The sequence below is a fragment of the Lacerta agilis genome, chromosome 12, assembly GCF_009819535.1.
Source record: "Lacerta agilis isolate rLacAgi1 chromosome 12, rLacAgi1.pri, whole genome shotgun sequence".
In the NCBI taxonomy this organism is placed as follows: Eukaryota; Metazoa; Chordata; class Lepidosauria; order Squamata; family Lacertidae; genus Lacerta; species Lacerta agilis.
The window spans coordinates 13,780,324-13,808,290 of NC_046323.1; the positions used below are offsets into that span (position 1 = coordinate 13,780,324).

The following is a 27,967-nucleotide window of genomic DNA, read 5'->3' on the forward strand; positions in this document are numbered from 1 at the left end:
AGTTAAGGCAATGGTCCTTGATAAAAAAAAAAAATTAAAGCATGTCCGTTTTTTTTCTATTCCTAAACACAAAGTGGGTGGTCTAAGACCAAAGAGAACATGTTAAAAAACAAATCAGTATGAAGGGGGGAGGGACACACACCCTCTGCAGACTAAATTCCTCCATTGGCTGCATAGTACAACTTGATCTTTGTGAATCAAAGTTACTCAAGCAAGAAATTTAATTTTAGAATAGTCCTATGGTCCCTTTAAAGGGCACCCCAGGGTCCATAGGATAGAGATTTCACTCTCAGCTCGAGAAGGAGGCCTTACCTTTGAATTGCAAAATCTCCTTTTGTGGGTGCAAAAACCACCGGTGCTATTACATACTGTAGGTGGCTTTGGATACATGGGATTCAACAACACCCCCCCCCCGAATGAGAGCAGGGAAGTACACCAGTCCTAGAGCCAGTTGCTTTTTAATAAATCTCTGCTGTCCACTTCCAGGTAAGCAGCCTAGCTAAAGTCCCACAATACAAATACGGACGTTGTGTATAGCTTGATTTGGTTGAGATAATTATTTCCTTCCTTCAGCTGAAGCCCCGTATCTTTTTAAGATTCGGTCAGCCGGTGTTCTGCACGCCAAAGTTGCAGAGCACAGCAGAACAGGTGAGGCACAAGCTTTGTTTAAACGGGCTTAAAAATAAAGTTAGAACCTGCGTGTTTTTAATGGAGGCTTCTGAATGTATCTTTGTGGTCCATGGAGAAGGCTGAAGGATGTAGCAAGGGGACAATGTATCAGCTACTGGCAGCCTTAAAACAAAGTCATTCTCTCTCTGGACTTTAAAATGTTTCTATGCAGTTTATTTTATTTTTGTTTAATCAAATAAATGTGAGTTTCACTTCAATTGTGGTTTGTCTTCCATTTCTCCCCACCCCTCTTTCAAATGCATGTATACCAAAAACCAACAAGGATAGCGTTAGCTTCACAACAGCCCTCTTAACTCCTGAAATTCATAGGGACTCAACGCTGGAAAGCAGGTTAGCCTATTACTTGCTACCTCTTGCTAACAGCCTACTCTTGAAGAACTGATGTTTTTCTTCCAGTTAATATGCTTTTAATGCATCCTGTACAGGAAAAGCCCTGCACTTCTATGATGGAAAGTGTTTTATCAGCAGAGACACCAATGTGGTGGGGTATCCAGGTACAGTTTGGTCATACCATAACTTAATCCTCCTGAATGCAACAAGGCAAATGCTAACACCTTGATCTGCGTGGGCTCATACCATATATACAAGGTAAACCTACTTAGGTATGCAGCAAAAGCATGAAAAGGTGCATTTCATACCTCCTAAGTAGATGAAGAAGGTCCAAAGGACTCTATACATACAGCGCAGCCAAATCTTTTGAGATCTGTATGTTTGCTCTGTATCTTTTAATTATACAGCATCACAAGTGCCAAGCCAGGCACCTTCACAGACAAGCAGAAGGAATGCTGGAGAAAGGGATAAAATGAATCTACTAGTATGATTTTTTTTGTTTGTTTTAATTAAAAAATTCAAACCAACACACTTCAGTACATCATATGCAGGTACCACAAAGGTTTATATATATATATAAGTACAAAATGGACCATGTGGTCCCTCAAAGGGTCAATTTTCACCACGGCTTCTTCACTTCCTCTGAGCAGAGCTGAATGCAGGCATCTGAATAGGCTGGACCAGGTGTGTCGGCTGAAACACAGGCTTCTTCCGCATCTCAGAGAGCATTTTCACTGTAGGAAGAAGCTGGTTTCTTTTGATGATCTGCAGTGCCAGCTGTGTGTTTCCTAGAAAACAATTGCAGACTTAAAATATATATTTTGTGTTAAAATCTATAGATACTGTATTTTACGCTCCATAAGATGCACTTTTTCCCTCCTAAAAAGGAAGGGAAAATCCCTGTGCGCCTTATGGAGCGAAGGCTTCGCTCCCGCGGCCTCCCATGCCCCGCCACGTTCAGCGGGAGGAGGCAGTGGTGATGTTGCTGGATCGTGTCAGCACCTCCGTTCGCCGAAAGAAGCTTCATCCCCTTCATCCCATTCGCGGGAAGCGAAGGGGATGTTGCTGGATTGTGCCGGCAGCAGCTGCTGGCATGATCCAGCAACATCCCCTTTGCTTCCTGCTGCCTCCCCCCATCCCCCGCCGCATTCGGCGGGAGGTGGGAGGCAGCTGCAATGCCTGCTTTTGGGATTGGTTGGTGGTGGAGGATTTCCTCCACCACCCCACGCGCTGCCCGCTGATCCCAAAAGCGGGCTTTTGGGATCGGTGCAAGGCACGGGGTGGTGGAGAAAACAGTAGGGGATGCTGCTGCTTTCTCCACCACCCTGCGCGCCGTTGCCAAAAGCAGGCTTATCCCTGCTTGCTTTAAAGGGACATGGGGAGGAGGGGAGAAACGGAGCGTTCTCCCCTCGTCCCCATGTCCCTTTAAAGCAAGCAGGGATGAGCCGCTGTGAATGGAGGTACGCCCTCCTCCCTGCCTTTTAGAGGAGGAAAACCAGGAAATTTTTTCCTGGTTTTTCCCCTTTAAAAAACAGGTGCGTTTTGTGGTCCAGAGCGCCTTATGGACCGAAAAATACGGTAACAGCCTTCCACAAAGTTAGGGGAGCGAGTGCCAAAAACAACCCTCCCTTTTCCAGAGACTAGCCTTTCTGTCAGGCGAATATAATCCAAGGTGCTCAGGCTGTGGTAGGGGTTCTGAAAGTCACACAAGACTCCTAAACCTTATGGCTTCATGTGGAAGAAAGTCTGTAAAACATATCAAGAAACAGCAATGTATGTTCAGGAAGATTTGGGTTTGCAACTTACCATTCTGAAGTTCAAGGTACACAGCCAGCAAGATGGCCTCGGGTGGGATCTCTTTCGGATGAATCAGTGAGGCAGCCTTATACCAAAATAAAAACAGAGTTGAATTAATGTATGAAAGGAGTCCCTCAACTTCAGATTGTGCCTTAAATGTATTGCAAAAAAAAACACTTCGCCAGAGGCAGTGGCTGCCCATCTTCTGAACAAAGCATTGCTTTGGCATTTGGGAGACAAAGGATATTTCCAACTTTAAAATCCCTGGTGCAGATACTTTTTTCTGATTAAAAGTGTTGTTTTTCCACCCAGTCCGTCACAGCTTAACGCTTGTTCACCGTAGGTGAGAAAACCTTGTGCTTCGACAAGGAAAATTATCAGAACAACTTGTGGGACCGTGGTTTCCCCTAGTGAAAATGCCACAAGACTCACCTGGTGCAGACACTTCCGTGCTTTGTCATACTCGCTTCTCAAGCAGTAGGCGCTTCCAAGGTTGAACAGCATCATGGTCCGTGCAGATGTGACAGAACTGGGGTAACATTGTGGGGTTTGCTTGCCAGCTTACAAAAGATGCAAAAACACATTACTTGTCAAGATGAATAATTAAATTTAAGATTGTTAGCCATTAACCAATGGCCCAGTCTGCACATGGCTTAGCACAAATGCACCTTTGTTATATAGCATGTGACTGGCATGCCAGGAGCTAAACCTCAAGTCTGGGTTTGGACGACAAGTTGCAGCACAGCAGAACTATTGGGGAGAAGTAAAACTGCTACAATCTCCTTTACTGGAGCCTGTGTGCTTACACTTTTGGGGGAAGCCAACACTGGCTTACCACGTAACTAGCTAAAAACAATGCTTAGTGTATCAAGTACAACTTTAAACTTAAGCTAGAAATGGGGGGATATGCATCTTCAAATTTTTACAGCCACTTGTCTGTGGAGCCTATATTACCAACCCAAGATGCATATTTACGGTGCAGAAAGGAAAATTGTGTTTAGGTGTTTGCACACCAGTGCCCCATCAGTATTTTCAGCAGCAGTGTGTCAAAGCCATTTCCTTTGGTATGGAGTTTGGATCACTTGCTTGCAACAGCTGGAGCTACTCTGCTCTGAAAACATTTTCTGCAATATATAATAAAGGCCGGAAGGAGGAAGGTGGTTATATGGTGAGCTAATGGATGCATGGTTTCTCCTTTGTGGCAGAGCTGAATTTATGAACTTCCCATTCATTATACAAGCCCTTCCATGAGTCATGGGCCCTGAGTGATGGTCCCCATGGTTTTAATTTAAAAGTAGCTCCTTATTTGGAATAAAAGATCTTTAGGCTAAAATATGTAACAAATCAGGTGATGCCAGAAATAAAAAGGGAGCCCTAGGAAGGGTTCCCCTCTCACTCTAATACGAAATTTATTTCTTAGGTACAACAGCTGCTTTATTTGGTAAGGGACTTGAGCAGCGATGTTGACTGGTTCATGCAACACACTGCAGAAAGGACACATGAGCATTTACTGGATTTATAGCCCACCCTGCTCCTCAGTAAAGGAAGTGCATAATTTCACATATGTAATTACACAGAGTAAACAGGGAGGTGGGTACTTACAGGATTCCATTGCTTCATTTTCTCCTTTCTCAGATCCTGTGGAGAATACAAGCAGGAATGCATCGTTTAGTGAAATCAACATTTTAACACAATATATGCTTCAGACAAACAATTTAAAGATCATTCATGACCCCTATTCCAATCAATCTGGTTATATGAATGTTGATGAAATATTCAATAACAGTGCAAATATGACTAATACAGATACAGGCATACTTTGAAATCTGTTTTTGCACTACGGACAGTGCATAAATATTAAGGCATAGCTGGGGATTCCAATGTTTTTAAGAGTTCACAGTCCAAATTAAAGTTAGCAATATTAAGATTAGAGAAAAAGGAAGCAGCATTCTAGGGGCACTTAAACTGAAATATAAAGCGGCTATGGCCTTTATAACAATGCATTAAAATGTAGAGCTGTTACAAGTTACAGCAGGAAGGCAGTTGAAAGCATGACCGGTTCTAATCAAGTATGGACTCATTAACCTTGATCCTGCTCGTTTGAAGAAATCCCCAGGGACACATCAGTGACATTCTCCGGGTTCAAGTGAGTAATGGCATCAGAGATTCTGTCTAGAGAGATGAGAGCCTCTGCAGCATACAAATGGCCAAGGAACCTGCAGAAAGCAAGAGCACGCACAGTTGCAAAGGTCAATCTGGCAACAAGTCACATCAAGCTACCCGCTGGAGAGCAGAGCACATGGATGTCTCCCTCTGAGTGACTGCCCTACTGCAGCTAAGAAACCCCACATTAAAAATTAAGTTTAAGAGGATACTTGTATAAAATAGTAATTGTTTGGACCATTTAGAGCTAGAGGTGCCTAATTCCAGCTCTCCAACTTCCAAAGCCATTCCATACTCCTTGGAATCTGAAGGGGCAAGATGACAAACTGAAGGGATTGAGATCCTGTTTCATCAATTTAGTATTATAATAATATACAGAATTGCAAAACATCTTCAAAGCCAGGTGTAAATATAAATTGTCTCTTGCTTTATCATGTGGTGGTTTTATTTTTTCCACTGATCAGGGGAGAATAATTTTTTTGGGCACTTCATAGATGAAAAGAATCCCAAATACTATGTGAGCAGTTACGGCGTAACTTGAGGCCATACATGCCTACACTCTATAGACAGAAATTAAATGTAAAAGAAAGACTAGGACAATCTTACTTAAGTGATCCAGACAGTTTGGGCTGCTGAAGAAGCTTGTCTGCATGATTCAAAGCCATAAGGTTGTCCCCCAGGGCCAGGGCCACATAAGCACTGCAAGCAAGTATTGAACACCTAGAAAACAAAAACGAAAACACACATAGTAAGTTGATACATGCAGAAAATCCACATAAGCAGACCTTTGGCTGAAAGACAAACTATCCTATTAAATGGGGGGGATTATTGTTTAGTAGTTCTTTTGTGTTTTTAATCTTGCATTTTTATGCTGTGAACCACCTGTGAAGGATGGTATACAAATTTAATAAATAAATTTAAAAGAACATAAAATAAAGTTGTTACATACTTTACTATGTGCAGTAAATGGAAATATTGAAAACAAGCTTTTCCAGCATCTCTAAAGAGAGAAATGGGTTCTGCGCAATTGGCACTCGGGGCACCTCAGCAAAAACGCTTTTTTGGCCTTGCCTGTCCCCCCAGCCTCTCAATAAAGCACAAGTAGGTCCTGAAATTCTTTCCCTGAAATTTGAGCCAAGCATTCCACAGCTTCAAACAAAAGGCCAGCATCAGGATGTCAGTATTAGGTCAGGCTTTTACAGCTTGTAATTCCACCCCTCCCTCCCTTCTTAACACAGCACTTTGGGATATTTTCCACTTCACAAAGCAGAGTTCAAGGCAGGCTCTCCTGGCTTCAGGGCAGGAGAAGGCTTTGCTTGCCTTGATACAAGAACAGATCCAACCCTGTTGCATGGCAGAGAAAAGGAGGGGTGAGTGGATTGTCTTGGACAGATCTGGTGTTTGAGAGCTGCAAGAGGAGTCCATTAAACTCTCTAGCCAGTAGGTGGGCTATTACGGCTGCAGCCTTCTGGCAACTGTCAAGCCCACTTTTGGTTCAGCAGTAAGCCACGTTAATTCATGGCAGGGCCTGGGGTTCCTTTATGCCTGTGTCCCAGGAGGCATGCCCTTTAATTGCACACAAGCAGGGTAAGACATCGCTGTGCTGCTCCCTCCCCATTTCCTCTGTTCCGTGCCCAGATGTCACATCAAATCCCAACACACGGGGAGGGGGGGAAGCTTGCCAAGGAAAGCAGGAATCCTTTCAAGCCCAAAAATCTATTTTGCTTTTTTAAAAAAACACCATTTGCAGTTGCAACTGTTAGGGTGGTGCTGCATATCAAGGGCAGTCAAATCACACTGCCACTATCTTATTTATAGTGGGGAAGCACTGCTAATTGATGCAAAAGAGATCATGCCCGCATTTCCCAGTATACAAGCAAGGCTTTGATGTCTACAAGCATTCTGAAATCCATTCGCACTCCTGTGACTAGTCACTTTTCCTCTTCCCCCCTCTCCTGCTGCTGCAGCAGCACTACCAGTGACCCAAGTCACGTGTTCATGTTACATCTGAACCTGGGCTCATGCTTATCACAAGTTTGTTTTTGCTTACTGCTGGTTTGGAGCTGGACACAAACCATGAGCCTGAGTTGGGATGTAATGCTAAGCCAAACCAAACTGTGGCTTAGCTCCTGGTACCACAGCAGCAGGAACAGATTTTTTTTTGGGGGGGGGGGAGATAAGCAGCCCCCATTTCCCTCTATACATTGCTCATTCATGCCCAGGCATAACTAGGCTTAGTGTTGCATGCTAATGCAACCAAGAGAATATGCTTATAGGCAACTTGAACTCAAGTAGGTTGCCCCCAGCTTACAATATTGCTCCAAACACTGTCAAGGCTGCCAACTACTCAGACAATCTGCAGTTAAACCCAAGGAAAGATAACTGTCCCCAACCCCACTCTTGAATTTTGACACATCTCCAGTGACTGCCTTTAATGACTTCAGAGAGACTCTCTATTCTTGAGCTTCTTTTCCTCCCTTTTGTCTGAAAAAGCTTTTCTTTTAAAAGAAAAAGCTGCCATTTTATATCAACCAGCCAGTTCAGTTTTCTTACAAAATCTATTAGTCCACAAAGTTTACTCACGCTCATCTAGACAACGAATTAAGCTTGCACCACATGAAACTTTTCAGTGTAATCGATTACTAAGAAGTAACACTTTGTTTCACTGTGGTACAACTTTAAATGCAGCAGGTACCTAAAGCAAATGAATGGCACCCCCAAGCTGACAATTTTCTGTGGAAGACTGAAAGTGAATTTAGTTCAGTTGTGAATTTGAAGTAGCTCGGCGGGGGGGGGGGGTTTAATAGTTTTATCATAAAGCTTTGAAACCAAGCTGCAATTTTCCTTAGAAGTATTCTTTTCTGTTTTTAAAGCTTAGGGAAGTAACTATAGGTTTTTTCAGTATTTACCTAGGAATTAGGTTAAAATTTAAATTGGGCAAAAAGAAATCAGTTGAAATTGCCAAAGAAGATTAGAGAATTGAAATTCAGAAGGGGGGGATCGTATAGAGAAAGTTACGTTATTGTAAGAAGAATTTCTTTTTTGTATTTTTTTGTTATGTCTTTTTTGGCTTTCTTTAAAATGAATAAAAATTATTTTTAAAAAAATAGAAGTATTCTTTTCTGGCAATTAACAGGAACAAAACCAAAGGGGGGAAATGTTTGAATACTTCGATGTGACCTAAACTCTTAATTAAATTCACAGTTCTAATGCCCGCCCTTTGCAGTTCTAGTGTTTTCTATAATTCCACACGCAGCTGAGCAGAAACTATGAGCTCTAGAAATTTGGATTAGAAGTAGTCTCCAATAAAGCACAAGGAACGGTTGCCACAGGGGCAGCAATTGCAGGAGGAAGGGAGAGGCGATAAGAAAGCCCAGTGTACTAGGATTAAGAGAAACTTTTCCAGCAAGGGAATCTTTACAGTTGCTATACTTCAGCATGACTGGCAGCTGTTGAAGATATAAACTAAGCAAAGAATTGGCACCCTTTACTATGCATCAAAACTTTGCAGGAGCCTAAAGGGGTACTCGAAACATTTTTCATGACCTATATTCCGTCCACGAAACAATGTGCTTTCAAAACAGCTCAAAACAGAACTCCCAAGTGCAAGTGATGACTGATAATAATGTATAATTTGCCAGCAATGCTGCTCACGCGGGATAAGACTGCCAGCCATCCCTCCAAGGACACTTGCTGAGGATAGAGACTAGGAGAAGTATGGGGCAGGGCAGGTGAGCCACTAAGCTGGGTTCAAAGATACGGAACAAGAGAATCCATTAAACTGGGGACTGCTACTCTCTGCCATTACAGGTTTTTGATGTATGGCCATGACAACCACTCTGTATAGAATTTTTAACTCGCTGACAGCATCAACTCATAGCTGTCAACTTTTCCCTTTTCTTGCGAGGAATCCTATTCGGAATAAGGGAAAAGTTGACAGCTATGCAGCAACTGAAGGTAAAATTTGGTTCACAGGTCACGTTTGGATAAAACTCCTTTCTGCCAAAGCTCCATCCCTCAGTAGCCAAGGACATGGATAGCCTGCATGAGTGACAAAATTCGTATTTCCCATGAAACAACAACACACTTCTATTTTCAGTCATCTTGTGCAGAAGATTAAAAATAGTGAGACATAAAGACAAAACAGAGGGAGCCTAGCTATTTGGAGCTAGCCTTACAGAAGCTAAAATCAATGTTTCTCTTCCCTCCTGTCATGCTCCCCACCCCCTTTCTGGTAGGAATACAATCATTTTTGTTATAATGACAGGATTTTCTTGACAGGCTGTCAAGTTTCATCAATTGAGAACAACAGTGGATTGTGAAAGATTATTTTCCTTCCTTTACAGCACAAGAAATGTCAAATGTGAGATTGTTTTCACAGCCTTGGCACTGTGTACTTCCTTTACACCAAAACCTTCCACTTGCGGGATTGTGGGGTGGGATTCAATTAAGTTTCACTCACAGGGGCCCACTAAAATTAATGGACACGTCTATGCTAGGCTCACTGATTTCCATAGGCCTACTCTTGAGTAAAACTTGGTTTAATGCCACCCATAATTACTAATGTTTAAGCAGAGCTGTAGCTACAAAGGAGGGGGGGGGGTTAACCTGTTTTTCTGCCCTGGGTGAAACCTCCAGGGGGTGCCAAAATGGGTCAAATAAAGCCTAGTTTCGCCCCTGATTTAAGTAACTGAGAGAAAACTTAGTCCAAATACAGTTTCCTTTAAATGCTGCAATAGGGATTCATATGCACATTACATTTCTAGATATGCCAGTCTGAATTCTCATTCAAGGGCACACATCCGCTGTAGTGTGAGAATGGCCATGCCTGGGATTTACATGCAGACGTTAATTCCCATAAATGTACCCAAAATGCATGGATCAAAACAAAAAACAAACCTGAAACACACTAATGCAGCTATTCCCACATTTAGGAAAGTGCATGGATTTATGTAGGAGGATGTACCTCTTTGGAAGGAAACACAGCATATACATGATTCCCCTATATATGGGTGCTCATTATTAATACTGATGAAACTTGCGCCTATATAATAATCTAGGACAAAAGGAGTACTACATTGCATAATGAAATTTTAACTCTCTCTCTCTTGCGCCTCTCAGATAATCACAATTTCCAGTGAAATAGTTAACTGCATGTGAACACCAGTGGAAACCTACGTTTGCTTTCCTGCGAATCTTGTGTCACCAATTATCCTGCAATGCAGAAGTTTTGTCCCAATGACTATCTGGGTCTGAGCATTCAAACTAGTACTCCACATTACTAGATTCCACCTGGATGCATGCCCACCACAATGAAAATATTTTGGGGAGAAAGTGGAGAGGATGCTAGTGTTGGGAGGAGACCCAGGTTTAACATCTTTATCAATACTGCCAAACACCCATTACAAAATGAGAAGGGGAGTTTCTGCAGTTGCATCCCTAGCTAACAGGACCAGTGGTCAGGGATGATGGGAACTGTAGTCTCAAAACATCTGGAGGGCCGAGCTTGCCTATGCCTGCATTATAGGAACATGCTAAGAAAAAGGACATTTTTTCCAATTATAATTAGTTTAAATTTAATTAGCGCTGTCCAACTTCTAGGAGGTGACACAACTTACTGAGCTTTTTCCTTTAGAGTGGGATTATCTGTTGAGAGGCCACATACTGGCGGGCCAGAGTCCATAGTGGGGGCCACCCCAGGCTTCCCCCTCTTTTCCACAGCATGAAGTTAGGCTGAGGCTGCCCTCATCAACTTCCTGCTTAGTAATAGCTACATGAAAAAACTTCTACGGTGGATGTATGTGGAGCTAGGAATCTGTACAAAGGGTCTACATTCAGTATAGAACCTCCATTAAGGTATCATTAGCATATGTTCATATAAAATGTCATTAAAATAATTCGTACTGGAGATTTCTCTTATATTAGGGATAGCAAACTTAGATTGCTTTCTTTCAGAAACAAAGTCCTCAGAATACTGTAACTGTGGTATCTGGTAGCACATCCAGAAACCTTAGGACCTACCTTAAATTTTCTAGTTCTTGCTTCTTCAGTGGAGAAGATGGTGGAGCAGGAACAAATTTGTCTCCTTCGTGGCTTTTGCTACTGAAACAAAGACAGAGAGTGAGTGGCAATGTTAACAGCTTGAGAGAAGTGCAATGATGAGAGGCTTGGAAGGTTAACAACCAGTAACATTTGCTTAGGAAAAAAGAGGAACAGGAAAGGGGCTGCTGTTGCTGCCGCCAAGGGGGAAAAGGCCAATATCTGGAATACACACCAATAGAAACATTAAAAAAGGTAGAGTAATGGTATAGTTACAACACCTTCAGCAGCACCTTAGGTTTGCTAGATTTTATTTACGTGCAACACATTCGTTTTCAAACCACTTTTCACTACCCCCAATTTTCTCCGTATTCAATTATCCTAACTCGTGTTAGCAGCCACAAAATTTATTTTTAGAGTTGTGGGCAAGACATTTAGTGAAGCAAGCAATAGAAACATCTAACGCAGCACTCACCTGCAAGCTTCATTGTTCTCGCTGTTCTCATTATTCCCTCCCAACTGGTTGCCAATTTTAGATCCATTTTCCTGCTTTGGCTCCTGCTGGTCTTCAGGAAGCAGCAGCAAGGCATTTCTTAGACAAATTGCTGCAAACTCCATACTAGCTACAGGAATAGCTGAAGACTGGCCATCACTTGAAAACAGAAAAAAGTATATTGTACTACATTAATATAGGCAAGGATTATAAGTCAGGAAGTCAAAATCTTTTTCTTAATCTACAGCAGCTTTGGTTTACATGAAATACTGTATTCCTGTTTTAAGTTGTTTCTGAATAAACTATATTATAAAGAAATAAACACAATTTTGTCTTAAGAGAAGTTTCAAGAATCCTGTGTAAATAAACTCCCAGATGATTTTAAAGTCAAGAAAGAAAGCATCAAGCTCATTTTTGGAAGGTTTACAGTACAGGTGTACAGGAATATTACCACTAAATTTAAGAAGATGGTCCCTTAAATCCCATAACCTAGCAAAGTAGCAATTTTGCTTTTTCTGCGCCCTTTGAGAACAAAGCTATACAGATTGTGCTAAAGTGTTTGCTAAACCCATCTGACTGGATTCCATGTCCAGGTCCCACTTCATGCCACATAGCCAATTATAAAGAAGTGTGTTCTGTAAGCTAGAGGAACTCAAACTTGAGGCACAGCATTTGCACACTACAGCAAACCATAGTTCATGGTTTCTCATGAGCATGCAGATAACTCCTGCTTCACCCATGCTGCACAAGAAGTGGGAGCAGCAAAACACAATAGTGTTCAATCACAACCCCCAGTTTGGACAAAACACAGGTATCGCTGCTTGTTGCTCTCACTCACCCTACGGGAGCGAAGTAGGAGGGACCAGCGTATTCATGGGAAACCATTAACTGCGGTTTCCTGTGACATGCAAAGAGGGCCAGCCAACATAACTGCTGGACATATTTTCTCATACACAAAGCAGCCTTGTAAACGTTGCAACGCAAAGCATTTCCATTCACATGATTGGCTGAAAATTAATACTTAAAGAAATAAAAGAAGAGCTCCAAGAAAGGGCACTCTGGAAATGTTTTCAGCCAACCAGCAACTTCCCTTTCAGATAACAGCAACGTAAAATTGCACAACTTACTTATAAACAATGTTCTGTACAGACTGGGATGCCAATACTATTTTACGATGATATCCTTGACCTACAATGGACTGTACGATGCCCTTTTTGCTTGGAAGTCCTTTTGTTTCTTGTTCTGAACTCTAGGGAACAAACATTTAAGGCAGCAAGAGGAATATTTATTAGATAAAGGCTGGCATTTTCTGTAGCTGCTACTATTCAGTATTCTGTTCCTTCTTTCCACAGCATCTTTATACTCTGCATTATATTCCCATTTTTCTGGGCACAGTAGCAATTTCAATTATACTTATTACAAGCCAGTTTATATGCAGACTACAGCCACAAAAAAGACTGCCAATTCCAAGGTCAGACCTCAACTCAGGAATTCACTGCAGGAATCTACGCTGGCATTAAAAGCAATCAGTTCCAACCCAATTTAACATTGTCCCAGGAAGAGCAAACAATGTCCTTTCCTGCCTGGAAATCTAAGCCCATAAAACTCTGGTTTGCACTTGCACCACCAGCCTGATTCAACTCAAGTTGTAAGTTGTATTCCTATATCGCCATCATTATACCAGGCTCTTTTGAGCATGCTGAATCGTTTCATCGCGTTATTAGAATATTTTTGTGTTTAATGGGCCTGAAACACTATTAACTTAAGTGGTAGTATGATATACACCAGCTAGCCACTTTTAGTCTCAACATATATTTGGGGTCCCACCTTAATCAGGGTTCGACAGTCATGATCGCCACCTTCCACATGAGCTGGCCATGGGAGGGAGCCTGTGATTTGTTTTAGCTCTGTGCTTGTTGAATGAAAGCAGGCAGCCAACAGAAACCAGAGCTGGGGGGGGGGGGACCAGCACACCACTATTACGCTCACAAGCTTTCAGCTGGAGGATATGGCAAAGGCACTCCCTGTTTCTCCCTGACCTCATGCTACATTTCAAAGACAGCATGAACACCACTCCATCTCTCAAAACCAAAAGTGTTCAACCCCCTGCTCTCAATTATTATTTGCTACTGTATGATGGTAGTACTGCTGTTGTGAACCAATTTATGTCAGGCTGCATCTCAGTAGGTGCTCTCCACCCACTTTCAGAAAGCTAACTCTGCAGACACAGAATCTAAACCTGAATACAAAGATTATTCCAGGATTGATCGCTAGCTCACTGACCAAATTCAATCACTCTGATTTAAACACCCACCTAATTAGGCATTAACACCAACATCCTTTTCCGACATCATGTTAAACTACGTTTCAGTGTTGTGGGCACAAGCTGGCTCATGAACTTTCTACTTCCCTCTCTTCCACCACTGTTGCAATATTAAATGCTTACATTTCTGCATTTAAACTAAGTTTTGGAAACTCAAACTAGGTTAAAGTATGGTTTCTTCAAACACACCAAACCTTAGCCCATTATCCTTGCATGTTACCAAACCATCATTCCCATAGTTCAGATGTAAAGAGTAACTCTGGTCAGCTTAAAAGTGGATGCTTATAATCTCTTCATGGGTATGCAAGGGGAAGAGAGAACCATGCGATACTAAACTCTGCTGCTGCTCATGGATGTAATGGTAAGCAGTTGTCCAGAATTATGTCCAAACCAAGCCTAGCATACCATACAACACAACACAGTAGCTATTTCTAAAACCAGAAACTGAAATATGCAGGTGATGCAAATCAACCAAAGAGGCTCACAAGAAACAAAACGGAAGTACAGTTGTTTTCCTATAATCAAAAATGGCTCCTTTCAACAATCTGAAGAAAATGGCAATAACTCTCTTTAATAGTTTCCCAGAGCATTTAAAGACCTGGTTCCTCACTAGAATTTTCAGGTATTGAAGCAGCTGAAAATACTGTGAACGTGACAAAAGACTGCAGGGTTAAAAAAAAACTAAACTAAACTAAACTCCCAGAACTGCATTTTTGTATGTATGTGCTATTAAACTATTTCTGATTAGAAAATAAAATATCTGTGGGGTTCATCTTACTCCTTTATTGGCAGCTATACAGCATTCGGCTATCCTCAACCAGAGACGAGGGTTCGAATGATAAACTTGGACGGCTTCTATCAGGCATTCAAAAGCAGCTAGCGGTCTCCCAATGTGCAAGAGCTGAATGCCGCAGTTATACAGCAACTCATAACGCTTGTTAGTCAACAAGGTGCACATTGGTCGTCCTGAGAACTTTTTACCTGCGAAAAAGAATCAGATAACATTAAGTGCAAAAAGGACACTGCTGGAAAAGGAATAGGTTAAATTAACCTGTATCCAAAGACAAGTCACACTGGAGCTAACCAAAACTAGAATTGATATAATCACTGCTTTACCACGGCCATTTTGTTCGGACTAACCTGTTCATGACATAGATAATCATATTTTAACGAGTGACTTGCACTTGAACGCACAAATTACTTCATAGTGAATCCTGTCACTTAAGACCAAGTCAAATTCTCCCCCCACCCCCCCACCCCAAAAAAGAAACCCTCTTTTTTATTTGAGTTGAGGCTGCACTAATGTGGTCAATTCTTCATGCCGTGACTATTTTCCAATTCAAGGAACCCAAAATATCTTGTGCACTCCATACATACTAGCTTTGCGTCTCTCAAAGTCTTATGGTAAGCAGGATTGCTGGAGGGAGAACTTTAGACAAGGGCTCAAAATGTTAGGGAGCAGCTTGCATGTGCAACAGCAGCATGACCACCAGTCTCTGAAGCACTTTGCCTCTCTCTAGCGCACTGTGTGCCCAATACTGCTGGTGACCCCTCCCAATAAAAACAAAGAAGTAACAGCCCAAGTGTCAAGACAGATCTACATACGGGAGGGTGAGATTTGTTCATTTCTCCTGAAACTGGCAAAGAAAATTAAAGGGAGGAGAGCAAATGTCTCCTACCTCCCCCTCATTGGTGCTTTACTCCTCATTTCCCATCCTGTTTTTGCATTGCCTTCTGAGTTTTAAATATTATGCACAGATTTCTTAAGTCAGAGAAAGGGGGATAGGGAACAAGGAAGGAAAGGAATCATTTTTTTGCCAGTTTTTGAGTAGCAGCAATAGCACTCTCTTGCCCTTTGCAGAACAATATCTCCAGTGCATGAAGGAAAATAGAATGGCTATAATGGTATACTGGAATAGCTATACTCAAATATTGTCTCCTGACTTTTCGAATCATAGAAATAGATCCCAATCCTCCTGTAACCTTCCAAAAGCCATTCATGGAAGCAGACTACAGTGGTACCTTGGTTCTCGAACTTAATCCGTTCCGGGAGTCTGTTCGACTCCCAAAACGGTTCAAATACCAAGGCGTGGCTTCCGATTGGCTGCAGGAGCTTCCTGCACTCAAGCGGAAGCCGCATCGGATGTTTGGCTTCCGAAAAACGTTTGCAAAGCAGAACACTCACTTCCGGGTTTGCAGCGTTTGGGAGCCAATTTGTTCAACAACTAAGCCGTTCGGGAACCAAGGTACCACTGTATTCACAAGTAGTTTACTTATGAAGGCCAGCTGGTTATAGCAACATCTGCATGGACTAATGGTTTCCAATTTGTCTTAAATAATGATAATAATTAAATTATTATTTATACCACGCCCATCTGGCTGGACTTTCCCAGCCACTCTGGCCAACTTACAGAGCATAGAAAATTGTAAAACATTAGACATTAAAAATATCCCGATACAAGGTTGCCTTCAGATGTCTTCTAAAAGTCAAATAGTTGTGTATTTCCTTGACATCTGATGGGAGGGTGTTCCACAGGGCGGGCAGCACTACCAAGACTACCATGGTACTGGAGGCATTATTCTAAATTAGTCCATTCAGAGAACATGCTCTATATATGAACCTCATCATTTCACACGGTGCGTATTTCATACTTGAGTTTGTGATCACAAATAACGGGGCTGCTTCCATGTGCAGCCCAGGCTCACTCTGTATGATAAGGGCAATAGAACCAAGCAAGAGAGATATGAAAGAAGGAAAGGCCAATGAGGGCACCCTCCCACTTTCCTTCTCATGCAGTTCTTGTAAGGAGTCTATCTGGTACTTAAAATACATATACAGGTGAAACTCGAAAAATTAGAGTATCATGGAAAGGTTCATTTATGTAAGCAATTGTTTTCATTAGCTACTGGAGTTTAATATATGAGATAGACTCATGACAGGCAAAGCGAGATATGTCAAGCCTTTGTTTGTTATAATTGTGATGGTTATGGCGTGCAGCTGATGAAAACCCCAAAGTTGAAATTGTTAATTTGGGGTTCTCATCAGCTGTACACCATAATCATCACAATTATAACAAATAAAGGCTTGACGTATCTCGCTTTGCATGTCATGGGTCTATCTCATATATTACCGTATTTTTCGCTCCATAGAACGCACCGGACCATAGGGTGCACCTCATTTTTAGAGGAGGAAACAAGGGGAAAAAATATTTTTCTGATTTTCCTCCTCTAAAAGCCCTTGTGTGTGTGTGTTTTTGAGGATCAGCTAAAAGTTTTGCAGCTTTTTTTGCAAAGGGAAAAGCCCTGGCTTTTTTGAGGATCAGCTAAAAGTTTTGCAGCTGTTTTTGCAAAGGCAAAAGGCTTTTTTTAGGATCAGCTAAAAGTTTTGCAGCTTTTTTTGCAAAGGGAAAAGCCCTGGGGTTTTTTTTCGAGGATCAGCTAAAGGTTTTGCAGCTTTTTTTGCAAAGGGGGAAAAGCAAAGCTCCTTTTGCAAAGGGGGAAAAGCAAAGAGGAAAAGCCCCATTTTTATGAGGTTTAACTCACATTTCTGAAAAATCTTAAGGGAGCCATTTCTACAGTTTCCAGACAGATAATCTAATCAGCCAGTCACATGTCCTGGGGAAACAAACAACCTCCCTCTGCAGCACATTCAACAAAGGAGGGCGGGGCTGAAAGGGAGCCGGGACTCTTATCTCTCTCCCGATCTCTTGCTGATCAGCTGCTGAGCAGGGTCCTTTCAACACTCCCTTTTCCTTTGTAAAATAAAAAGCATGATCCTCTTTTGGCCCCTGGGCAATTCAGCTCCAGGGACCACCATTCGCTCCATAAGACGCACAGGCATTTCCCCTTACTTTTTAGGAGGAAAAAAGTGCGTCTTATGGAGCAAAAAATACGGAGTTTTACCTTTTAAGTTGAATTACTGAAAGAAATGAACCGTTCCACGATATTCTAATTTTTCGAGCTTCACCTGTAAAGTCTGGCTACCTCCTTTATAAATTTAGGTGATGCACTAAGTTGATTATTATTTAAACATTTGGAAGAACTGAGGCTCTACTTTTTGCATTATGTGGTCTAGCTGGAAAAATAGGTTGGAAAATACAATCCTACATATTAAGAAGTCACATATTAAGTAGTTTTTCGATACTTGATGTATTTCAATTGTGGGAGGAAGCCATTTCATGCTTATATTATAGGTCCATAAAATACAATTTTCTAATGCTGCAGCATGTTTTATTACTAGTCTATCTTACCTGTGTCAGAGCCACCTGTTCCAAGCTGTGCACAGGCATTGTCATTCTCCTGCAAAGCCTTTTTGAAATAGAAAATTCCCAAGTTGTGTTTCCCCATAGCAAAATGGATGCACCCAAGGTTATTCCAGAACATGCACCGTAAGCATTCACCTAAGAAAAAAATAAATAAATGAAATTCTGGACCTTTTTTTTTTTAAGGCCCACAGGGATTGCCACCCCTGCTCGTTTTGCTCGCCAATGCCCTCCTTTCCTCACAGCTCCTTTGTATCCTTCCATTCCTGCTTTATTGAAGCCTCTGCTGTTGTTCAAAACTACCATTTTAAAACCCTCATTCTCTTTTGCTCCCCTCTGAGTTCATGCAAATTTTCCAATGGGAGCTGTGTGATGACAGCCTTACATTTTTATGTATATAGAAAGAAATCTACTAGAGACTCTCCGGTCCACACAAGCATTTTACACCAATTCAAGGAAAGGGAAATTAAAATGTGAAACGAAGCCCTGTTTTTTCAAACATACAAGTTTAGGGTACCTGTTTTCATAAATCCCGGATGTTCTGCGATGTTTGAGCTGTTCAGCAGCTTGACTGCTTTCCGATAATTGCCTCTTAAATACTCAAAATTGCTTTTCAGAAAGAGAGAAGGAGCAGACTGTAAAGAAAACAATATCTATGGTTACTCGTACTTTGAAGGAGAAATTTAGTGTGGTTGGGATACTGCAGTTATCTACACGAGAGAAACAGCAGGCTCAGAAGTGACTACACATCCATCAGCCAGAAAGCCATCACTTACCAGTCCAAGCAGGACTTGCAGTGTGGCCTGAAGGACTGCTGACATAAGCAGGGGGTCATGAAATTGAGAGGCTGCCTAAGAGAAATAGCTACAAAAGAGAAACTTACTCTAAAGGAATTCAGAAGTGCAGGGAAGTGAAGCTGGAAGCAAGAGCAGCCAGTGGGGAGAGACAGCGGCAAGGCCATATCCCCCAAGCAGCACCACTATGGGTGCAAGGCAGGGAGGCTGCAAGGGAAGGGGGACCAGCTGAGCCAATCAGGTGCTCTCATTCGTTTACTCATACCACCCAACCTTGTTGCTGTTGTGCCCTGCTAAGCGGCAGTGACAATGCCACCAGGAGACCAGTCCTGTATTGGTGCCCCACCCCCTTCTTGGCTGGTAGTAATGGAAGAACTGGCAGGGAAGGTATTTGGGGCACTGACCTCTTTGAAGAAATGTGATGGGGGGGGGGACTTTTAGAACTCTTATTCTGCTGCTAAAACCCAACTGAGTATAAGTTCCAATGTTAAAATGAAACATTAGAATCTACAAAATCAATCATCACCTAGAAAGCTACCTTAAACTGCCAAGTCCTATCACAGATGTATAAACTAGATGAATATTTATATCTAACAATCCAGAATCAGGTTGGGACTCAAGAAGTCCCAACTACAGTATGTCAATTTTTCTCAAATCCTAAAAGAGAAGCTTTATTTTCAATTTCTCCCTTCCACATTACGATTTGTCCATCGAATGCTATGATGAATAAATTATTTTTTTTTAAATGCAAACATGTGACTTAAACCAGCAGTTATGGTTACTTACATTTCCAGCTGTGTTCATAACGGACTTTATCTCCCTCTTGCATGCTTTCAGAGACTTCATCTGAATATAGGCTCGCACCTTATACTGTTAATTAATAAGCGATCTCATGAAACTGAAATAAAACTACAACAGCTACTCAGCAATTAATTATTGCATTTGGGGAACAATATACAGTTACATGCCACGATTACACAATTTGCTGAACGAAGGTTAAAACATGTATATGTTCAAAATTGAATCTTTGAAGATAAATTGAAGCCTTACCACAGTTGAGGAATTGTGTACTAAACTAAGTTGCTAATTAAAATAGCACACTAACATTGTTTTAAGGGTCATCTGAAAATCCATACTACACTTTAGTATATTTCATTAGTAAAGGATGTGCAAAGCAAAAGGTTAGAGGAACTGTATTATATGCTTGCAAAATATGGGTAACGATTTGAAATATTGAAACTAAAGACTAATTCACACATCTAGGTGGCTGCCTGTTATGTCCACGTAATAATACCTTCTGGGTACATAATTATGTGGAGAAACTTGCTGTGAACTGACCCGGCACATGGATACTGATAACAAAGGACAGCAACTATTTCCACAATCAGAGTGACTAGATTGAGCACGTTTGCCAGAAAAAAATAGTTGCTGTGAGCTGTATCTAACACAGGCCAGTACACAACAAAGCTACTCTTACAGTTACAGTGGAACCTCGGGTTGTGGACGTAATCCGTGACAGAGGTACGTCTGCAACCCACAGCGTTCGCATTCTGAAGTGCTGCGTCTGCGTGATTTGGTGCTTCTGCGCATGCACAGAGCGGCAAAACTCGGAAGTAACCCGTTCCGGTACTTCTGGGTTTCCCGCGGTCCACAACCCGAAAACATGTAACATGAAGCATCTGTCACATGAGGTATGACTGTATATACATTGGAATGACTGTGCAATCGAAATAATTACACATATGTCCTAACCTTGGGTCACTTGAAAAATGCAAAAACAGCATGTAGTACCTTCTAAAGTGTCATATAAAATAAAAAAGCCCTATATTTAGTCTTACCTGATGTATTTTAGACTTAGCAGCTTCTGTCAGCATTCCACTTTCAGCTTTGTGATTGGAAGCGTCCTTACTAGTGTTATTACCTGTCTGATCACAAATTGAGAGATGAAACAATTGTCAGATTTTAAAGCAGATGATTGTGATTGTGTTACTTCATAATTTCTGAAGCATCTCATGAAGGAGTAGCCCTCCAACCCTAATCAACCTAATGAAGGCATTGCCACAAAAACAGTCACAAAGAAGCACATGAAATGGCAGCTGTGACTCTCAAAAGCAACACCTGTGTGAAAATAAAACAAAACACAACACCAGTTGTTAAGAGGCCACCAGAAAGCAGTTTGGCTACAATAAAGGATACCTATGCTGTTAAAAATAAGTTTATTTATTAATGTGAAGTGAACAGTTCCAAATCCAAACTATATGAAATTCCACCATCATTTCAAAAGGCCATTTAGTGTTTAGCTTGACAAATATTCTTAAATTACTACATTTCCTCTATATTCTCCTAGACCTACCTCATTTTTCCCATTTTTGTTGTTGCCGCCTTGTAAAATCATTTTTTCCAATACAGCAAGCAGATGCAAGGCTTTTTCAGCTTGGCAAGTCAGCAGGTACAAGTCAACAAGCAGGAAGCACACTGCCTGGGCAAATCTCTCCTCTAGAAGACAAAATAACAAACATTGGCTTAATGGATTACATGGAACTCGCAGAACTGACCGCCAGAATCCGAGACCAGAGGGAGGAGAAGGTGTCACAGGATTGGAAAAAATTCAAAGACTATTTAGTTAAATCTGTAAAATTGAATATTTGAGCAGAGTTAAGCAGAAGAATGGCTTTAGTAAGACTATGTTAACTAAAATTGTTTAGAAGAAAGTTCTTTTTGAATGAAGGATTCAATTGTTAGAAAGTATTATAAGATTTTTATGTCTAAGTTACGATTTATTTTTGTTTAAACAAGGTTAAGGATATTAAGAAACATGGCAAATGTTAATAGAATAAGATACAAAGCTACCTATAACGTATATATGATTTGGAAGACAGTGGAGGGAACAGGGGAAGTCCCCTGAATGGAGAAGAATGTAATAAGAGAAGTACAAAGATAAGTGTTAGTTAAGGTTAGTATATGTTTTTTCTTTATGTTTGTTTATATTGTTATTGTTTCTATTGTGTCATACATTATGTTTTTATGGTGTTTATGTTTATGCTATGTTTTTTCTTTGTTTTATGGAAAAATAATAAAATTCTTAAAAAAAAAAAAAAAACATTGAGTCCTTTCCTTGATAAGTGTTCGCTAAAACTAGTTCAAGGTGATACAAAATTTCTGTCGCAAATGCAGGTGATTTTCACACTTACATTAAGGATTACTTGTGAAAACCAACCACCACAATACTTTTCTGATTTAAATGCTGACTTTGTTAAGGCTTTCAGTTTAAGGCTAGTCATACAAGTGCACATAATTAGACAATAGCTTCTGCAAACTTCTGAAATTGTGCATATGAAGAGGTATATGAACACAGGCAGCTACATATTTGCTCCTGTGATTATAGTATTGTTATATGCATAAGAGAAAAAATATGTTCAATTGTTTTTGAACTATTTATCTTGACTAGATATGGAATTTTAAATATAATGAATACAAATTAGCTTTATCAAGCAAAAGTTGCATGAAATCTGAGGTAGGGGAGACGAGGACCAGGAGCCTTTTACCTTTGTCAACTTACCAAAAGGTTCTATGAATTGATAAAGCTTCTCTCCAACTATTATTGCTTCAGTATACTGCCGAAGATGGTACAAAATAACAGCCTGATTGTAGTAAAGCATGCTGTTTTCAACATCATCTAATCCATCCATTTCCTCAACAGCTGAATGAACCTGGGGGATAAAAACACAGCCCCACTTTTTTAACCCACTCCTACATTGTGACCAAATAAAAAAGCACTATTAAATCAGTATGTGCTACTGACTGGTCTTTGTGAAAATGTAGCTTGCTATTGCCATTTCCCAAAGCACCCCAGAGTGTACCATATACAAGAAGATAGTTTACTTATGAACAGAAAGAACTTCCTGCAATATCTACTTTGTCTTCAAGATTCCATTGCCTTTTGGAAATGACTTTTTGCAGGATTATGGAGGGATGAGAAATATTTGCGCAAATCACAAGGAACTCTTTACAAAAAGGAGGGCAGAAACAACAAACAAGCAATACCTGGTTTTTCAGCTGATTAAGTGTTTGTTTCAAGTTGTCAGTTGTCGTCTGATTACTTTTACAGAACTCTGCTACTGCCATGTTCAAAACTATTTTGTAATCATCCTTGTTAATTTCTTGCAAGCAGCTAAGGTGTTGCAGACAAGATTCATAGTTGCCAGCCTGCAAGTATCACAGTTGAAAAGGCAATGTTTAAATAGACACGCTTTTAAAATAAAAAACCAGCTTAGAATTCCAAAACACTGCTTCTAATTTACAGAGGTGCACAGGCAGATGTCACATTTTCCAATCTGGAACAAGTCACGTGTGCAATCCCTCCGCCCTTTTTTTCCTATCTCGGTGGGAAATATCTGTCTAGCTAGCAGCCTGAACTTCGCAGAAACCAAAATATTAAAAGGATTGCTAGAGTGGAAAGATCAAATTGCATTTTCCCTACAAAAACATCAGACTAAAGGCTGGAGGTATTGGGATGTCTGACTTTATTCTTTACAAAAAGCAGTGCCTATGATATGAAATAAGCGGCTCCTCAAAATCCTATCAGCTCCACACTCTGCTTGCTATGGGAAACATTGTGCTTCCAAAAACTAGCTATCACACTACATGTGTATGACATACGTATTTGCTATCTCAAGAACTGCCTTACCATGAATGCTTGCAGAGCACTGTTTGAGAGCTCCTTCTCTTGATCAGTAATCCCAGATGATGTGCCTGCTGCTTCATGTTTTTCTGCTCCCTGATCTGCAACACAAGTGTTTCAAACAACAGTTCAACTCCAAGCATAGTTTCATATTGCTTAAATCATATTGTGTTCTTCTTGCTCATGCCCCAAGCATATTTTTTTCTGAGAGAATACTGAATTCTGTAATTTTGAATCCTTGCTTTTAAAGGTTCAGGTATATGTCAATAAGAACAGCAGGTTGAAATAAATAAATCAATGCGAAACTTAAGTATTTGGGTAAACAGTTTGGTGGAATGTAGATCAGATTAGTGATGTATGGAAGTGAGAGCTGGACCATAAAGAAGGCTGATCGCCAAAGAATTGATGCTTTTGAATTATGGTGCTGGAGGAGACTCTTGAGAGTCCCATGGACTGCAAGGAGATCAAACCTATCCATTCTGAAGGAAATCAGCCCTGAGTGCTCACTGGAAGGACAGATCCTGAAGCTGAGGCTCCAGTACTTTGGGCCACCTCATGAGAAGAGAAGATTCCCTGGAAAAGACCCTGATGCTGGGAAAGATGGAGGGCACAAGGAGAAGGGGACGACAGAGGACGAGATGGTTGGACAGTGTTCTCAAAGCTACTACAGTGGTGCCTCTGGTTGCAAACGGGATTCGTTCTGGAGGCCCATTCGCAACATGAGCAGAGCGCAACCTGAAACACTGCTTCTGCACATGTGTGCAGTGCGATTTTGTGCTTCTGCGCATGTGCCGAAACCCGGAATTAACCCTTTCCAGTACTTCCGGGTTCGGCGCGTTCATAACCCGTAGCGAACACAACCCACAGCGAACGAACCCGAGGTATTACTGTAACATGAGTTTTACCAAACTGCGGGAGGCAGTGGAAGACAGGAGTGCCTGGCGTGCTCTGATCCATGGGGTCATGAGGAGTCGGACACGACAAAACAACAAGATCAGATTTGCTGGGAGATGTCTGGGTGATTTGCAGTTAAGCTGGGAAGCATATCAAACTCCCAACACATTAGCAGCCGAAACAACTAAAAAGCTATTTGCCATACAGCATTAGACAGCTGAAAATGAAAACTTAGAAATACACTCCTGGTTTCCCCGAAGTGAAAGCACTTGTCAGCTTGGTTCTGGTAGGGATAATAAATTTCTGGAGTAAGCATGTGCAAAGAGGCACCCTGTGTCTTAATTCCTAGCACACATGCATACACCTGAGCCTGTATTTCGCAAATGACTCCAATTCGTGGAGCTCAGGGTTGTAATAAAAAGTGAAGTCTGACATTTCTTTCCTTACAAAGACCACAAGAAAATCCAAGTTCACCTTTAAAGCGTTTTTGCCCAGTTTAGGCTGAACTCTGATGAAAAAGGCCATTCTGGCCTCTATTACACATTCCTTGGTTACAACCAGGTAAGATTACTTAAATGTGTTCGATATGGGGCTGCATTTGAAGTGTTCTGACACTTCCAACTGATGGAAAGCATATTAGCAATTGTTTTTTTTAAAAAAAAATTTTTTACTGATATTATACCAGCTTCATTAGCTTCCAATACAAAACCCTGGTTTTGACCTTTACAGTCCTACAAGTTTTAGGACATGAATACCTAAGGGACCACATCTTCCCAAATCCTAGTTGGGACCTACTTGCATACTTAAGTCTTCAGCTGAGGCTCTGCTCTGTGTTACCACATTGCATCTCAAATAGTGGTGTAACTCGCAACCTCTCACCGCCAAAGAAACACAAGCAAACAACAGAGAACCAACACAAGCGATGCTGATACCAAATCCTACATATATTAAGGAAAATAGAAACATCATCTCCCCACCCCACCATCCCACCCACTTCCTTCCCCGCCTCTCCCTAACGTCTCAACAACTAAAATTGATCTGTAAAAATGTTTTATAGAAAAATACGAGAGACATTACACACACTTTGTAAACCAAGAAAATCTTTAATAATAATAAAAAGTGGTGTAACAGTGGTTCAATCCAGGCTTTAAGAAAACTTGGCTAGATTCCTCTTATGCCAGCCTGTAGGTGCCAGATCAATATGTTATTGTTTTGAAAGTTGTTTGAACTGTGTGGTGACCGAGAACTCTTCCCTCTTTATTATAGATCAGGCATGTCCAACAGGTAGATCGTGATCTACCAGTAGATCACTGGACATCTCTGGTAGATCACTGGTAGATCACTGACACCCCCCAAAGAAGCTGGACAACTGTGACTCCCCTAAAAAATGCTCAACATTTTACCTCCTCCCTGAAAAAAAACTCAACAACTTTGACCCAACCCCCCCCCAAATGGGCCTTCCTGAACCCCCCAAAAGGGGGTAGATCACTGCCAGTTTTTAACTCTGTGAGTAGATCGCAGTCTCTTGGGAGTTGGCCATCCCGTTATAGATAATTGAAACAGCTGCTTCTGTATATTGGCCAGTCCCATTCTATCTGCAGCTTTATCTCTTTCACCTGCAGGAAAAAAGCTTGAATCCCAAGCCTCCTCTTATTGTACCTTTTCGTGGATCTTTTGGTGATGAAACCTGGGGTATAAATAAAATACAGCAACCCATGCTGCTGATGCCATTTCACTGGTTTTGATGCCAATGCACTGGTTTCCCAGAGGCTGTTATGCTTTCAATGATTTTTTAGAAAAAAAATGATTGTTTTATTATGGCACAATAGCTCTGGAAGGTGGCACCTGCCAGAATACCCTGTTCCCTATTGCATCTTGTCACTACCTCAACCGAGTCCTCAAACTGCGTCTAGGGACTGACCTCACTGCACTGTCAGAGGATTCTCAGGCACGTTTATCAGTTCAGATAGAGCTGGCTAGCCACAAGAGAATCAGCATGGGAGCCCAGGCTAATTCCTTGTGTCCCTTACATTATGCCCTCCAAGGTATAAGAATGCCGCACTGCACAGAGGATGTACAGGGAGACTCCCAGGGCATGTTTTGATTTGATTTGATGGAATGACGGCATGCTGCTTTTCCAGCAACATTAGCTCAAAGCAGCTCATGATAATAATTAAAAATGAGCAGACAAGATTTCTACTGATACAATATATACAAAACACAAGAGCATATGAAGCAGAAAAAACAAACCATAATTCGATACGCAATGCAGTTCAAAACAAACATGTTTTATACACACACACATATATGTATGTATGTATCAGAAATACATAGCTGTTGACCAACAGCTGACTGGGAAGGGGCAGCAGTGTAGCAGCAGGTTCTTTCAGAGTATGAGCCTGAGAAGCCCTATTAGTTGCCCCTTGAACATCCATAGTGGAAGAAAAGCAGAATATAAATGAAATTAAGTGCACCTGCCACCACCCTCTCACAAGGAGCTCTTTCATTTATTTTTGTTTTATTTACTACGTTTACACCCCACCTTTACCCTCCAAGGACCTCAAGGTGGTGTGCACGGTGCTCCTCCTCTGCGTTTCATCCTCAGTTCCCCATTTCATCCTCTCAACAACCCTGCCAGGTAGGCCAGGCCACCAACCTCACCCAGAGTGTGGCATTTGTCCTCCCCCAAGGCTGTAGTCCAACACTCTAACCATTAGGCCACACAGCAGGGACCCTCTGTAACAGTACAGAACCACAGAGGGACCCCCGAGGGTCGCCTAGTCCACCCCCCCCCCGCAATGCAGGAACCTCAACTGTCAGGTTGGGCACCCTAATGTTTTTGTTGTTGTTTACTCCCCTTGTGGGCTGGGGATGAGAAGGCGGGATATAAGCCGCAACTTGAGCCTCTTCCCCAGGCTGCAGCGACCACTAGGCGAAGCTGCCCCTCGCATCCCCGCTCCTGAGAGAAGGCGACGCCTCACCCCGCCCGCCGGCCCTACATTCCAGAACCGCGCGGAGGTATACACGGCACCCCTCCCGACCCATCCAATGGAGACAGGGGAAACGCGGCTGAAAGGGGGATCATTCCGCCACGACCACCCAAAGGAGGTTATTCTCTCCCCCCTCCCTCCGCCTGAGGAAGAACAAGTAGCCCCGCAAACAGCCGAGGCAGCCAGCGCCCGCTTTGTCCTCACCTCCGCCTTTGTCCGCTGCCATGGATGTCGCTCAAGACTCGCGCGCGGCTTATTAAAAAGGCGGGGAAGGAAAAAAAAAAAAGACGCCGTGTCTCTCTCTTTTTTCTCTCTCACCACCCCCGCGGTCTCAGGTGGACGCGACCGCCTCCTGCGACAGCACCGCCGGAATAGAAGAAGAGGAGCGGAGGGGAGGGGGGAAGGGCGCGACTCGATTTTATACCCCCCACCTCAGGTTCCGCCGAGCAGCGCTCGCTTTCTTCCTCTCCGCTTCCGGGTGAGGCAGAGGGGGAGGCCTTTCTAGGCCGTT

At 41.9% G+C, this 27,967-nt stretch overlaps 1 protein-coding gene across 3 annotated transcripts; it reads right to left on the bottom strand.

Annotated features, from left to right (window-relative positions):
• Positions 1–1,511: 1,511 nt before the first annotated feature.
• On the bottom strand, positions 1,512–27,738 carry CNOT10 (CCR4-NOT transcription complex subunit 10). Of its 3 annotated transcripts, none has more exons than XM_033165162.1 (19): positions 27,661–27,738; positions 23,579–23,673; positions 22,936–23,097; positions 22,451–22,601; positions 21,245–21,387; positions 20,730–20,816; positions 19,678–19,761; positions 18,615–18,732; positions 18,086–18,235; positions 14,614–14,816; positions 12,640–12,761; positions 11,495–11,671; positions 11,002–11,082; positions 5,587–5,700; positions 4,903–5,033; positions 4,420–4,455; positions 3,250–3,377; positions 2,827–2,902; positions 1,512–1,808 (listed from the first exon to the last, which is right to left on the bottom strand). In XM_033165162.1, exons 1-19 carry the CDS (start codon positions 27,680–27,682, stop codon positions 1,654–1,656), a joined length of 2,235 nt encoding a protein of 744 aa, XP_033021053.1. In that variant the 5' UTR covers positions 27,683–27,738; the 3' UTR covers positions 1,512–1,653. The 3 variants fall into 3 exon arrangements, with proteins under 3 accessions (XP_033021053.1, XP_033021052.1, XP_033021051.1); XM_033165161.1 differs by lacking the exon at positions 27,661–27,738 and adding an exon at positions 27,006–27,099 and having other exon boundaries at positions 11,002–11,079; XM_033165160.1 differs by lacking the exon at positions 27,661–27,738 and adding an exon at positions 27,006–27,099.
• Positions 27,739–27,967: the final 229 nt, after the last annotated feature.

Coding starts and splice junctions, on each gene's coding strand:
- CNOT10 (XM_033165160.1), bottom strand. CDS start 27,084: ATGAAATGGGGAACTGAGGATGAAACGCAGAGGAGGAGCACCGTGCAC. Junction 12,762..14,613: donor GTATAGCTGCCAATAAAGGA/GTAAGATGAACC, acceptor TTTGTTCCCTAG/AGTTCAGAACAAGAAACAAA. Junction 2,903..3,249: donor CACGGAAGTGTCTGCACCAG/GTGAGTCTTGTG, acceptor TTTTGGTATAAG/GCTGCCTCACTGATTCATCC.